The 13,949-nt window shown below is 31.2% G+C and overlaps 1 protein-coding gene and 1 long non-coding RNA gene across 4 annotated transcripts in view; one reads left to right on the forward strand and one right to left on the reverse strand.

Moving 5' to 3' along the window:
* Nucleotides 1-231: 231 nt before the first annotated feature.
* On the reverse strand, nt 232-8,161 carry LOC130649067 (uncharacterized). The gene is made up of 3 exons (XR_008982998.1): nt 7,779-8,161; nt 3,498-3,529; nt 232-280 (listed from the first exon to the last, which is right to left on the reverse strand). It is a non-coding gene; the product is annotated as an uncharacterized LOC130649067 (long non-coding RNA).
* An 807-nt stretch (nt 8,162-8,968) lies between these two features.
* Nucleotides 8,969-13,949, forward strand: part of LOC130649065 (ankyrin repeat and fibronectin type-III domain-containing protein 1-like) — a 39,270-nt gene continuing 34,289 nt past the window's right edge. For 2 of the 3 annotated variants that reach the window (XM_057455257.1, XM_057455259.1), the window contains exons 1-3: nt 8,969-9,114; nt 9,253-9,389; nt 13,397-13,444. In XM_057455257.1, coding sequence (XP_057311240.1) covers nt 9,283-9,389; nt 13,397-13,444 — 155 coding nt within the window. In that variant the 5' untranslated portion in view covers nt 8,969-9,114; nt 9,253-9,282. The remainder of the gene's footprint in view (nt 9,115-9,252; nt 9,390-13,396; nt 13,445-13,949) is intronic. The other variant, XM_057455258.1, reaches the window with a different exon arrangement.

The following is a 13,949-nucleotide window of genomic DNA, read 5'->3' on the forward strand; positions in this document are numbered from 1 at the left end:
TGGTTATGGAGGTGGTTTGAGTTTCTGTTTTTTCGAATGAATGATCTAACTAACTTTGTAGGGATTTAAGAGGACTGGGCAGTACTCTAAGAGTGGAAGGACAAGTGATTTTCACAAAGCGATGAGAAAATCCTTTATTCTTGTATAAAAAGTTCTTAGAATTGAGGATATCATGTTTTTGCTGTCCTTCACTACTTTTTAAGAATGGGAGTAAAAGGTGCAGCTACTTGAAAATATGACACCAAGGTTTTTCAGTTCTTCTCACTCCGTGATGATTGATCTAGAGAAAGAAAGATATGAAGTACAATTTTCAAGGTTACTAATCACTATCGCTAATCACTGAATGTGACCACCACAGCATCCGAAAATCATTCAACATTGCCTATTGGTTCACCACAATCATTGCTGGGAGGGCATCATGCAGACATAGCATAATCAGGTTTGGTCAGGAAGTGCTTAGCAAAAGCTACTAACAAAAGGAGGAGTAAGGTTGCCCTATCTTGGATGTATGATTTAAATAACACACATTCTTTATTTTACATTAACAGACTTTAGGATTAGTCAGGCCGTATTATACATTAGTCTTTTTACCTAGATAAGAAGAGAAGAAAATTCATGTTTGTGAGGGAGGCGAATGTTACCACAATGTCACAGTCACATTTAAAAAAAATGTATTTATTATTATTTATGGGTGGAAAGTAAAAATTCTTGAGCACTAGGTTGAAAAATGTGTTATCAATTATCGATAATGCTTAAGATCTTTTCTTAGGAAAGATACAAATTTAAGTAGGATGACTCAAGACAACGATATGTAAAGTGTTCTAGGGAATCCAATATTCAGTAAGTTTTGTCAAGGAAAATCTCCTGTGTGTTACCCTGCAGGTAATTGATTGCTTAGGGACAGTTGTTAAAGTTACCATAGTAGTAGACCTAAGAACAGGATACAATTCAGGAGCTGACACAGGTTGACTAACAGACATTTGCTGATTTTGGGAACACCTAATTTAGATATTCAAAACAAAGAAAAAAAAGTAATATATAGGGGATATCAACACCTAAAAAAGTTTTTAATCAACCTTAACAGGCTTTTTATTAGTGCTTAAAACTTTTAATGTTTCTTGACCTTAGATTTAAACCAATAATAACCAATAAAAAACACATTTTTGTTTTATAGTTAGGTTTTATATGTCCCATTTGAGTTCCCACACAATAAAGGGTGTGATGTCATTTAATTAAAAACTGTTTACATGGTCGATCTTTGTTTAGTAAGTAAAAAATCAGTGCTTTTCATGTTTATTAATTTTTTTTGCAGGGTCTTACTATGTAGTAACATTTGTTATAAAGCTTAGTTTTTTAACTTTTTATAGTCTGTTGTCCAGAGCAACCATATTAAAATATGTGAATATGCTTTCTTTGTTTACAATTTAATAGTATATGAAGCATTGTAAATCATTGTTTTTAGCATAAAATGTTTATTTAGCTTGCACAGTTTAAAAATGGATGAATGAAATTATCAAAATAAGCTCTTTGAGAGACCATCTACAACAAAATGACCACCCTCGGCAAAGAGGTATAAAAAAGGGAGAAAAAGGTGTATCAAAAAGTCTTAAAGTAGCTCACAAAGAAATTAGCTGGATTCATGCACCCATAATTTTTTTAATACTTTTGTAAGGAAATATTAAAAACAGATAAACTTGCAAATTATATCTTAATTTTAACATGAAGTACTATAAATTTTTATTATGGACAGGAAGAGGTTAAATCGTTAACAAGTTGAATGAAGTTATAATCAATATGTCTGACCTTAATGGTTTCTTAATTGATACAACAACAAAAATGAAATCATTGTAATTAAAAGAAAGCATGCTTAAAATTTCAAAAATAGGAATTTAAACAAGAAGAAGTGTACGTGTTTTGTCAAAAAGGAATATATTAAATTTGCAGTGACTGCATGCGTATTTAAGGCAGAAAAGTAAAAAAAAAATTTGTGATCCTCTTCTTTTTTCATTTGTTGCTTTAATTCTTATACCTGTACTTACTCCGCTTATTTATATAGGTGTTTTGTATACTGTATACAGAGCTTAAAAAACATATAATTTCCTATTTTTTCATTTTTTTCTTTTGCTGCCCTAGCGTGACCCTTCCTTTTTCTGTTGAAATTTAAATATTTTATCAGATATGACTCTTGAAAATGATGTTTTCAATTATGAATGAATTCCTTTCATTCTTTCATTATATATTTACTTTGAAGTTACATGTATAAACATTAACAAGATATTGAATAGGTAGATATTTATAGATTAAGCTACTAGTAGCTTATATATAGTCGGTTGTATTTTTAATTATCCAGCAAGAATTAAATCCTACAAAAGTTTGCTTTTTTAGATGTTGTCATCATTCCAAATAATGTTTATTAAACTTCATTCTAATCTTTTTTCTACTAGATGTTTTTTGTGTGAATTATGTAAACAGGTGGTGGAGTTAACACATACAGACGTCAGAAAGTGACTAATTTTGTTGCAAGCTGACAAATGATATTCAGAACAATCCTAAAACCTGTTAAACCTAAAAAAAGGGTTGTGATCAATCATCAATTTCTAATTAGAGAGGTCAGTGAAACCAGTCTATTAGAGAGAAGAGTTAATAAGTTTGAGTTCTTATTATTATCTTATTACTATTAAAATTACTTTTTTTTTTCGTTTGGTGGCATGATTTACAGATTTTACAAATAAGTGATTTTCAAGCTGACGGAAAGTTTGGTTGTAGGTTCAATGTAGTCAAAAACTTCAAGTTTGTGTGTGCTAGATGTTTCTATAATAAACATAGCACAATGTCCCAGTGTTGCATCATCTGCGTTGTGGTTATGGCTGCCACTATACCCCAAGAAAACAAGGTGGAGAAGAAATACTGTCTGTTGCATACAAATGTTTTGTGGTCAAACACTTTTCACTGGTTTTGTACTCATTCTCAATTTATATTCGAGTTTGTACTAAGAAATTTGTTTGTGTGTAAATTTTTTACCAGAGAGCCTTAGTTTTTATATCCGAAAAAAGAGCTTAGTTACTTAGGCTGATATGACTACAAGAACAATTCGTTTTGAAAAACAAACATGATATAGAGATTGGAGAGCACTTTTAAAAGCTAAAAATAATCAATTCTCTTTTTTTTCTTCGTAGATAATCTACTGCCAATAATCAACCAGTATAATTGTTGTATTGAAAAAAGAAGTTATTTTCATTGGCTTTAATTTAGTTCTTTAAAAAGATTTGAACATTCCTTAGTTATGTATAAACATTTGCTGCCATAAACTTTAATTTGTAAGCTAAACAATGTTGTAATGTTTAAAAGTCTTAGGAGGAGTTATATGAGGCAAGCTGGTCCAGTTAGCAGGCCTGGCTCAACTAGCCAAGGTCTCAGCTACTTTAGTAAACGTTTTTTTAAGGATACCGTAACCCCCTTCAGGGTAATTTTTTTTTTAAATAATTTTTTTTACTCACTTTTGATTCTTTGGCAAATTTTCCTGATATTTCTAAAAAAAGAAGCAAAAATATTTATTGTTAAGAGGGATGAAATGAAGAAAAATCTTCTTTATCTTTTAGTGTTTTCAATAGTGTTCTCAAAGTTTAAAATTCCTCAAATATATTTAATCTGTATAATAATTAAAAAGAGTTATGCAGAATGAATAAAAAATTGCATCATATAACATAGGAAACATTTACACTTTAAAGCTTTGGGGAGACAATGCGATTTTTTTATCTGCATGCAATGCAATTTTGTTGCATTGCAAGGTCAAAAAGTCGCTCTCGTCTCGCCATCTGTGCAACAATTTATATGCAACAAAGTTATCACTTTCTTCACTCACTAACTTAATATGGCTGTGCATAGAGCAGCTATCATAGCGTTGTTACTTGACGAGGAAGATGAGGAAGAAAGAGGAAGAAATAGAATATGGACTCGACCATGGATCGTAAAAAGACAATGATATGGTGCGTTTCATACTCTATTCACTGACTTAAAGCTAGATAATATAGCCTTGAATTGTTGTTACAGAAGGACTACAAACATATCATTGAACAGGATACGAATATGCGTGAATGCATAAAACCGGAAGAAATGTGCTGTCTTACATTGCCTTATCTTGCTAGTGGAGAATCGTTTCGTTCATTGGAATTTCAATTCCGAATAGGCAAAAGAACCATATCAAATATTATTCTTGACGTATGTATGGCAATAATTGAAGAACTGAGAATTGAATATTTGATGACACCAAACACTGAAGATGCCTGGTTGGATATTTCAAAAAAATTATTACGTTGGAATTTTCCGAATAGCATTGATGCTATAGATGGGAAGCATATTGTCATCGAGCAACCGTCACACTCTGGCTATCACTATCGGAAATATAAAGGTACTGACAGCATCGTTTTAATGCGTATGATAGGCCCAGAATATGAATTTTTGTTTGTTAATGTAGGTATTAATGGCAGAAATTCTGATGGTGAAATTTTGGGAAATTGTGCATTAAAGTTTGCATTAGAGTCCAATAGTACTAATCTCCCTGCTTCCACACCATTACCACATCGTCGTTTAATGATACCGTATATTTGTACGGGTGATGATGCATTTCCCTTATTCAAGTATATGATGAAACCCTACCCTTTCAAAAGTCTCAGTGTCGATAAAAAGATTTTCAACTATCGCTTGTCAAGAATGCGAACAATTTCTGAAAATGTTTTAGGAATACTTGCAAATCGCTGGCGTGTCTTTCGTCCTCCATTCTTAATAGAGCCACATAAAGTTAAAACGATAACAGTTGCTACCATAGCCCTTCACAACTGGTTGAGGCGTGGCAAAGATACTGAAAAAGTGTATATTCCTAACAGACTCGCCGATCGTGAGGATGTTGAAACTGCTAAATCATAAAAGGTGCTTGGAGATCGGATGAAAATAGAGATACGTGGATGCCTTGGCTGCAAGTCGTGGTAATCATACAAGCAATCAGGCCAATGAGATAAGGCAAGAATTCCCAGAATACTTTACGCAGGAAGGCTGTGTTCCCTGGCAATGGAAAGGTGCAAAAGTAGATATATAAGTGAAACAAATAGCATTTTGTTCTGCACTGATTCTGTCTGATTTTGTTTTTGTTCTTTTGCTTTTTTGAAGGAGGTACAATAGAATCACCGTGTTGAACATCTCGTCGACGTTACATGTTGCTTCGATAAAGGTCATGTTGTTGAAATACTCCCAATTGGAAACATACACATCCCTTATTCCAGATCCACTAAATTTTTACGCTTCTTGCCTCATATACTCTCTTTTGTAGGTTGTTACCAAGCTGTTCCATTCTTGTTTGATTTCATCCTTGCTGTATCTCTCATCTAATTCTTCTACACATTTATCTACGCATCTCGTAGAACACAATCCCTATATTCTACAAGATTATGATTCCACAAAGGAGGATTTAACTGATAGTAATTAATCACTGTCTCAATATCAGCTGCTTCAAAATTGAGCTTTTATTTCGGTTTAGAAATTTTCTCCTTCAAAAATATCATCTCTTTCTTAGGTGGGTCATTTCCATTCTCCTTTTGATCTCTCTGCTTATGCACGTATAGAGAGAGTGGAAAGTTTTTTCAAGTACCTCTATTTTATGCTTTCCATATGAAACAAAGAATATAAGCTGTCTTTTACTGCTGATCTTTTCTGTTTATTGGTATGATCTGGATTGTCATTTTTCCACAGTACTGGATTTTCTCGATAAAAGTTTATGATCTCTTGTTTTTCTTGCTTGTTCATTTTCAACTTTTCTTCCACACAAAAACCACAATTCTTGTACTATGCACTTTCTGTTATGATTATTCAGCATTATCCAGAAAATGATTGGAGAAAATTCTGTATTCTGGTTGGTAGATTATCATTGTGCAGCAAAAAAATTTGCAAAACATAGGAGACAAAGCAACAACCTGAAACTCTGCTGCACTTGTCTGAAACATTAAAAAAAATGTTGCAAGAAATCAAATCGATTTGATTTCGTGCAACAATTTTTTTGACGAATTTAGTCGCATTGCATGAAAAAATCCCATCATTTTACCCGGCTCCACGATGCAATTTTTTCATCCGCGTGCAATGCAACAAAATCACATTGCATGCGGATGAAAAAATCGCATCGTCTCCCCAAAGCTTATTAATCTATACAAATATATTATTATTTATCATCTATACCTTTTTAATTTATTTCTTTATTTTTTTCGTTTTTATCCTGTTATGTTATGTTATCCTGTTGTCTGTTTAACAATAACTAGACCCAAAGTTCTGCGAAAACACTTCACCTTTAATTTTAAATAAAATATTTTTGACTTAATAATTATTCATAATGTTTAAGTGGGTGTAACCATGATTCTTGCAGGTAAAGGCAAAGGTCTTTGATTTGCTCTTTCTCTAAATAAAATTTTACGTCATAACGGTATATATTTTTGTTGAACACTCCCCTCCATCTTGTCGAAATTGTACAAAAACAAGTTTGTTTTAATTTATCTTTCGCTACAAAACTTTGCTTTTTCTAAGGCAGAAAGTGAGGAAATATCGAGTTATTGATCTATCATGCTTAAAAACAGATAAATCAGTCATAAAACAGCTATTGTAACACAAAAGATGCTATATTTTTGGAACCACATGTTGTTTTGAGTAAAAAAAGCAAAGTTTTTTAGAGCTGAGTAAGAGCTTCGCAATGATATTTTTTTCATCGAACAAAAATTTTACTGAGATGAATTTAGTGTAAATGTTGGTGTCCATCAGGGTTCTGTACTTAGTCCTTTGTTGTTTGTTCTAGTCTTAAAAGCGCTGTCGATGGAGTTCAGAACAGGTTGTCCATGGGAGTTATTGTATGCAGATGATTTGGTTCTCATAGCAGAGTCGATGGAAGAATTAGTTGAGAAGTTTGAGAAGTGGAAGAAAGGACTAGAAGAGAAAGGGCTAAATATAAACACAGCAAAGTCTAAAGTCATGATTAGTAGCATTGCAGCCAAGTGTGACCTTGTAGTTGGAAAGTGGTCTTGTGGAGTTTGCAGGAAAGGGGTTGGTAGTAACTCAATTTTTTGTCAGACTTGCAAGCATTGGGTACATAAGAAGTGCAGTAATATTAGTGGAAGGTTAAGAGCTGACATTCAGTTTGTATGCAAGCATTGCAAAGGTGAGATTATAGAAAATGAAGTATTTCCAGCTTTAATGATGTACAACAGTGGCTCGTTAGAGATAGTTGAGAACTTCAGTTACTTAGGTAATATGTTGGGCAGTGAAGGGGGTGTTGGAAGAAGTGTTACTTGCAGGATAGGTTCTGCTTGGAAGAAGTTCAGAGAGTTACTTCCTTTGTTGACTAGCAGAGTCCTGTCAATTGAGGTAAAAGGTAGGTTGTATGAGGCCTGTGTAAGAAGTGTTATGTTGTACGATAGTGAGACATGGGCAGTGAAGCAGGAAGATCTTGACCGTTTATGATGATGATGATGAGTGTTTGACAAAATGAACTGGAAGGGTGAATTTTTGTATATAATTTTTTTTCTACCTTTTGGATTTTTTTATGAAAATATTTTATCATCATTCTAGAGATAATTTATACGGCTTTCAGAATATATATATTTGCTAGGGTTAATATAGCGAGCAGAGGGGATATTTTAAATATACTGAGTATGTGTTTCAGGGGGTTATCCCAGTTGACTTTGCTGATTTCGGCAAAGCAGGATGAATCTTTTCTTACGTAAAAACCTTTTACCAAGCCAGCTCACCTAGGTGAATATTTCTGCTCATGTAATCTGTTTCTTATGTTATAGAAATTGTTCTTTTTGTTCTGCATTGCTTAAGGTTTGTTGTTGTTGTTCAAAGCCAGTTCCATCTAACCCTGATAGGTTTTTGTCATATAAACACAACTTAAAAACCAGCCTAATTCCATCAATTATTTCCTGTTCATTTTGACCTGGTAGATTATTTTAAAAAATGAATATATACTATTTGTGACCTAACAGCTATGCTATGATGTACTTTCTATGTGTACTTCCATTTTATTTTATTTATTTATTGATTGATTTGATCAGGTGTACTTGTTTAGCTATAAAGTATAAATTATGCAAACTATATTTTTTGTTCTTTAGACAATTAAGTATTAATAACTAGCAATAATAGAAAATATCTATTTTATTTCATACAATGCAAAACTTGTTTTTATATTCAAACATTTGGATTTATTTCTATTATTATGCACCTGCTTTTATGAAAAAAAATTCTGGAAAAACACATTTACAATGTAAATATTGAGAAACGACTTTTTTTATTTCGATCTTGTTATGTTATCGAAAATGTTTTAAGCATTTTTTTCACACATAAAGTAATTGTTTGCTAAAGCAGCTTAATAAAAATTATTTTGAGTGAGAATTGTGAATTTTCTTTTTTTAGGTGATAAATTATGTGAAAAAAGTCCTTGGGTTTTGTCTGTCTACAGTTTTTTTATGTTGTGATTTTACCTCCAGGAAAATATATATATTTTTTTTAGTCTGTTGTTTTTTTGGTTTATGTCTTTAAATTGTGAATTTCTTAACTGTATTGTTATCCTATTTCACAATCCATTCTGATTTTGATTCCTATCAGTTTTTTAAAGGGGGATAGAAAGCATTAAAATTTTAAATGTTGGTGTATTCTTGTAAAAGTAGCATTATTTGGTTAAAGTCAAATAAAAGCAATCCATCACTCTAACTGTTCCTGGATGAGTTTAAAATCTGAAAATGTTTTTTTTATAAGCCGTTTTTATTATTTCATGTCAGTAAAGAAATTGCCAATGTAAAATGTCATCTGTTTCACATTGGATAACTTGTGTCACGTGTCAGCAGTTTGCGATGTCTTTTGTGATCGTACATGCTCTATGCACAAACAACAATTTGAATACAAAAAAAGCAAACCTTTTTTAGATTACCACAACGCATGTGACAAAAAAATGCTGACATGAACCGGGAATGTTTGTTCTCAGCAATTGCAGAGTACCTGTGTGACTTGGAAATACTGGTGTTTGCTTTTTTTTAATGTAATTGATCTCAAATTCAGATATTAATTGCTTAGAAATTGTAAAGAAAGGTGAGAAATAATTTAAAGTTAGACATATCTACTGATTGTGCATGAGGACATGATAATTTATGATAAAGTACAAAAGTACGGGGAAAAAAGGACAATTTTTTGGTTATAAATGTAAAAATATTTATTTTTTATTATTAGCCCTAAAAACTTTAATGGAAATAAAGAAATATGCTGGCAACTCACCTTGACAACAATGCTTTACCAACTCCGACAACAAACTTTTTAAGCCCATGCAATGAAGAACTTCATGATGAGCATATGCCAATCTCCAAAAAGTAAGTTAATCTCATTTGTTGAAGCTTGTTGCTAGTGTAGTTTTGTTTATTTAGAAGAATCTTTTGTCAGAAAAGGTTAGTTGGTCAAAGTTAGCAAATTAGCTCACCTTTTTTATGAATTTGTTTTATAAAGTTAAACAAGCATGTTATTCAGGAATTTACTGTTGTTTTGATCTTTATTTTGATCTTTATTCAAATAAATTTTTATAAATGCAATTTTACTTTGTCTGTAATAATTTTTTATCTGTTGTTAAGCATATATTTTTTAGAATTGAAGAAGTATAGTTTGAGACTGTACCAGATGGAATCAAACTTAAGTTTTAATATCATATGTATGGCTATACAAAAGTGTACCTTGAGAAGAAAAATTCGGGTTTGAATTTCTTCTTACAAAAGGGCAAAATGTAAAATGCTATTTGCCTGCTATGTTAAAACTTTAGCACCAGCAATTGTAAAGGGCAGATGTGATTAGAAAGGCTGCACAAAGAAAAACCTTAAAATTTCGTTGTAGAGAGGTTTTGACTTGACCAGATAATGATCCAAGGGATAAAAAAAATTACTGCCTATTTTTGGTTCATAGTCAAATTTCCGTCATTATTGGTCATAGGTCAATGGTAAATTTTTTTTAAAAAAAGGTGTCTTGTGACCCCTCATTTTTAGCACATTTTATGCTGAATCAAAAAAACCTATGCTAACATGGGGTAAAATGAAGTTTTTAGAACTAATTGAATACTAGCTGTTTCCCGTGGAAGAATCCACTGTATTCTCATTAATGTAACAGATATACGTCCATTAAAAAACAAACAATACAGCAAAAAATTAAAGGTGTTTAACAACTGCAGTATATATGTGACATTTACAATCTAAATCTACTAAAATTAATTGCTCTGACCATCTGACAAACGCGAAAATTATTTAGAAAGAAGTTTACAAAAGCATTTCAAAATATATCTCACCCATAAAATTTAAATCACTCAAAACGTCACATACAAAAAAAGCTGATCAATGTCAAACACAAATATCTCTCATTGTATATGTTATAATCAGTTAGTTTATTGCAAACCCTGCCAAGTCCTGCTAAACAACAGAAATCCATCTATAAGTTCATTTTATGTCAATTTTTGCACCAAATTAGCAACACAAAATACAAATTCTAAATAATAAATAAATAAATAATCTCTTATTTTGGTCCTTCGCATACTGACTGTCTCCAACAAAAGTTTAATCAAAATGTAAAAAATGAAAGGTAGCGACAAAATCAAAGTTTGCAGAATTTAATTATTTTGGTACATATATCTACTGCATATGCCCTCTAAAACAATATTTTAATCCAAAATGCCAAAGAAAAACAGTTTCCAACAAAAGTCAGTTATTTAAATGATACTGCATACACTCTTTCCCCACAAAAGCTTCACAAACTGGTAGTAGGGAGTGCCTCTGATTCAACAAAAATCAGTTTTTTTGACATTTTGCATGTTGTTAAATCTTGTACAGAATTTCAAAAAATACTATTTCAAATTTAAATCGAGAAGGATCAGTCATTTCGGTATATTGCACGGAGTCCTCCCCGGTAAGAAATTATACATAATATAGAAAAAATCGAATTCTTCTTCTGTGTATTATATGGTCCTTCCTTGCAAAATTAACATAAAATGTGAGAAAGATTCAGATATAATATCTAACACAACAAAAATCAGTTCTATCAGTGTATATCATGCCATTGTCTTCCACAAAATGTTCCCCCTAAAGTTTCACAGACCCAGCCTGTAAATTAAAAACAAAAATTAAAAACAACTAAGATCAGGTATTTTGATATCATTCTGTCCCAAATAATTTATATAAAATGTAAAAATTAAGTGGTACAACAGAAATTTGCAAAATTCCTTTATTTTATATGCATATATTGTATATTATATGCCTTCTACAACAATAAGTTAATTCAAAATGTCAAAAAGAAGAAAAAAATAGCTTACAAAGAGTATAAAATGAAAATCAACGAAGTAGCTCTTTTGGTGTATTAAATATGGCCATACGCACAAAAGTTTACACTAAATGTAAAAAAATGGTTGTGTTTAGTAATTCTAAATTAAGAAAAGTCAGTTCTTTTAGCATACTGATTTATGTCTTTGCGTACAAACTCTTACATGAAAAATTCATAACCACAATTTGAAACAAATTAAATTTACATTTTAAAAATAAGTAATGTGAACTGAACTTTATTTTCAGAAACTTTTGCAGGAAAAGAACTTCGCAAATAAAAAAAAGAATCAGGAAAATGTTTAAAATTTTCAGGGTTAATAACGTTGATGGGTTTTGTTGGAATTTCACTTTTTGTATATATATATATATATATATATATATATATATATATATATATATATATATATATATATATATATATATATATATATATATATATATATATATATATATATATATATATATATATATATATATATAATGTCAGAGATGAATTTCTTATTTTAACATAAAAACATGAAAGGCTTGCAAGGTATAAATTCGAATTCTACAAATAATTAAAAACCCATGTAAATATATACTGCAACAAAATCAAAAAATGTGAAAAAGCTACGTAAATTCCCCCCATAATGTCAAAAACCTCTATCAATTAAGAATTTAGTAACTCTCTCGAAAAGGTTTAAAGTTTTTTTACACAAAAGGTCGTAAACAAAAACATTTGAGTAAGAACATCTAGAACAGCAGACCCTGTGATTGTTTACCCTTATTTACTCTCTATGGAGATAATAACTCTTTTTAACCCAAGGGGGAAAAACTAATGTGAGTTTCAAATTTTTAAGGCTGTAAACCGCCAGGACACTATGTAGGCCATCTTTGATTAAAAATTACTTTATTAATCATTATCATTGCATCATCGAATTTTATTTGTCTTGTGTACATAAAATGGAAAGATCAGTGATCCACTATGGATCCATAAAACAATTATTTTTGTGATATTAAAGCAAGAATTTGTTTAGTTAAGCAAAAAGTTTTGTTTATAAAGATCGGGTTCAGACAAATACTGTAAACTCTTACATTAAGGAGATGGGGACTAATCTGACTGACTTGTTATTAGAGAAATTATTTGATACACAATGTGGTTCAACTTTTAGACATTTTAGCAAGTCTGACACAAAAAAGGTTTCTGGACAGTGTGCACCGGATTAGTGTGTTTTCTGGACAGTGTGCACCGGATTAGTGTATCTAGCTTTGTTTCAGGTTAGCAGGTTAAATTACCTCAACCATAAGGAAGGATCAGACTTCAAAATTTTGCCGTAAGGATTGATCTGTTATTATCCTTGTTCCACAAGCACTCTTTTCAGAAACTGAAATTTCCTTTGCTTTGTGAATTATGAAGGAGAAAATAAATAATATATATTAGTAGCTGTATTGACGACATCAATTACCAGTAACCAAATCCATGAAAGTGTTTCTGTGTTGGAAACGATTGTTTTCTTTATAATAATTGACTAACCTGAAATTTGTTGTTTCCGTAAATAATTGAAATTTCAAGGCTGAAGAGAAAAGTTAAGATAATCTAATAATTAGTAACAAGCAGGTAGCTCAGAAGTTATAGCATTTTGCCCTCATTGTGATGTTTCTTAAGTTCCAACCAATACCCAGGCTTTTTCTAGAAGATCTTTGCATCACACATCTGTCTTGGCCATGCTTTAATACATTGGGAAATGTTTTAAACAAATTTAACAATTTCGATATCCTCTTAATGGCATGGTTTTTATAAATTTGTGTATGCTTTTGTTTTTGTTTTTTTTAGTTGCTAGTGAGGATTTATTAGCACCTGTAAAAATTTGTAGTCTCAGTTTGGTATAACCATTCAAGCATACAGAAAAACTACTGATTGATAGTGTCAAAATGTTTTTCTTTTTTTCTAATTAATAAATAGAGTAGTGGACACAATAAGCAAAAACATGCGTGTTCTTTGCCTTAGTTTCCTTTTTTAATTTTCTTTTTCTGTTTAATTAATTTAGTCCTGTTGATGTTAAAAAACCTTTCGGCCGTTCAAATTCATGTGACGTGTAAGTTGCACATTTTTTGATATGTTTTTGTTGTTGTTTGTTTTTCTTTTATGCACACCATAATTGCACATTTTTTGAAAAAAAATAATTAAAAAGTTAATTAGATATAAGAATCAAATTTATTTTAAAAGTGGTCTTTAAATATAAAAAGATAATTAAGGTAGAAGGAAAACCCAGAAAGGTACATTTTGATATGCAAAAAATATAAAATGTGATTGCAATTATCTATATTATAATACCCCTATATGTCTGTCTGTCTGTCACGCAAAATGGTAGCTTAGCTGCGCAGGTAGTGAGACGCACGCAATGCGGTTTAAAAAGGAAGGGACAAACCCTTGGATTTTTCCACAGGCAAACAACTAGTTTGTTTTTTATTACTCAAAACCCTTCTTTAATGTGTATTGTTGTAGATGGATTACTGTTTTAATAATGGAACTGAAAGCAGTTGGTCATGATTCTATCCTTCCCTGCTATGACTATTAAAAGGTTACTAGATGTATCCTGG

The sequence above is a fragment of the Hydractinia symbiolongicarpus genome, chromosome 7 (genome assembly GCF_029227915.1).
Source record: "Hydractinia symbiolongicarpus strain clone_291-10 chromosome 7, HSymV2.1, whole genome shotgun sequence".
In the NCBI taxonomy this organism is placed as follows: domain Eukaryota; kingdom Metazoa; phylum Cnidaria; class Hydrozoa; order Anthoathecata; family Hydractiniidae; genus Hydractinia; species Hydractinia symbiolongicarpus.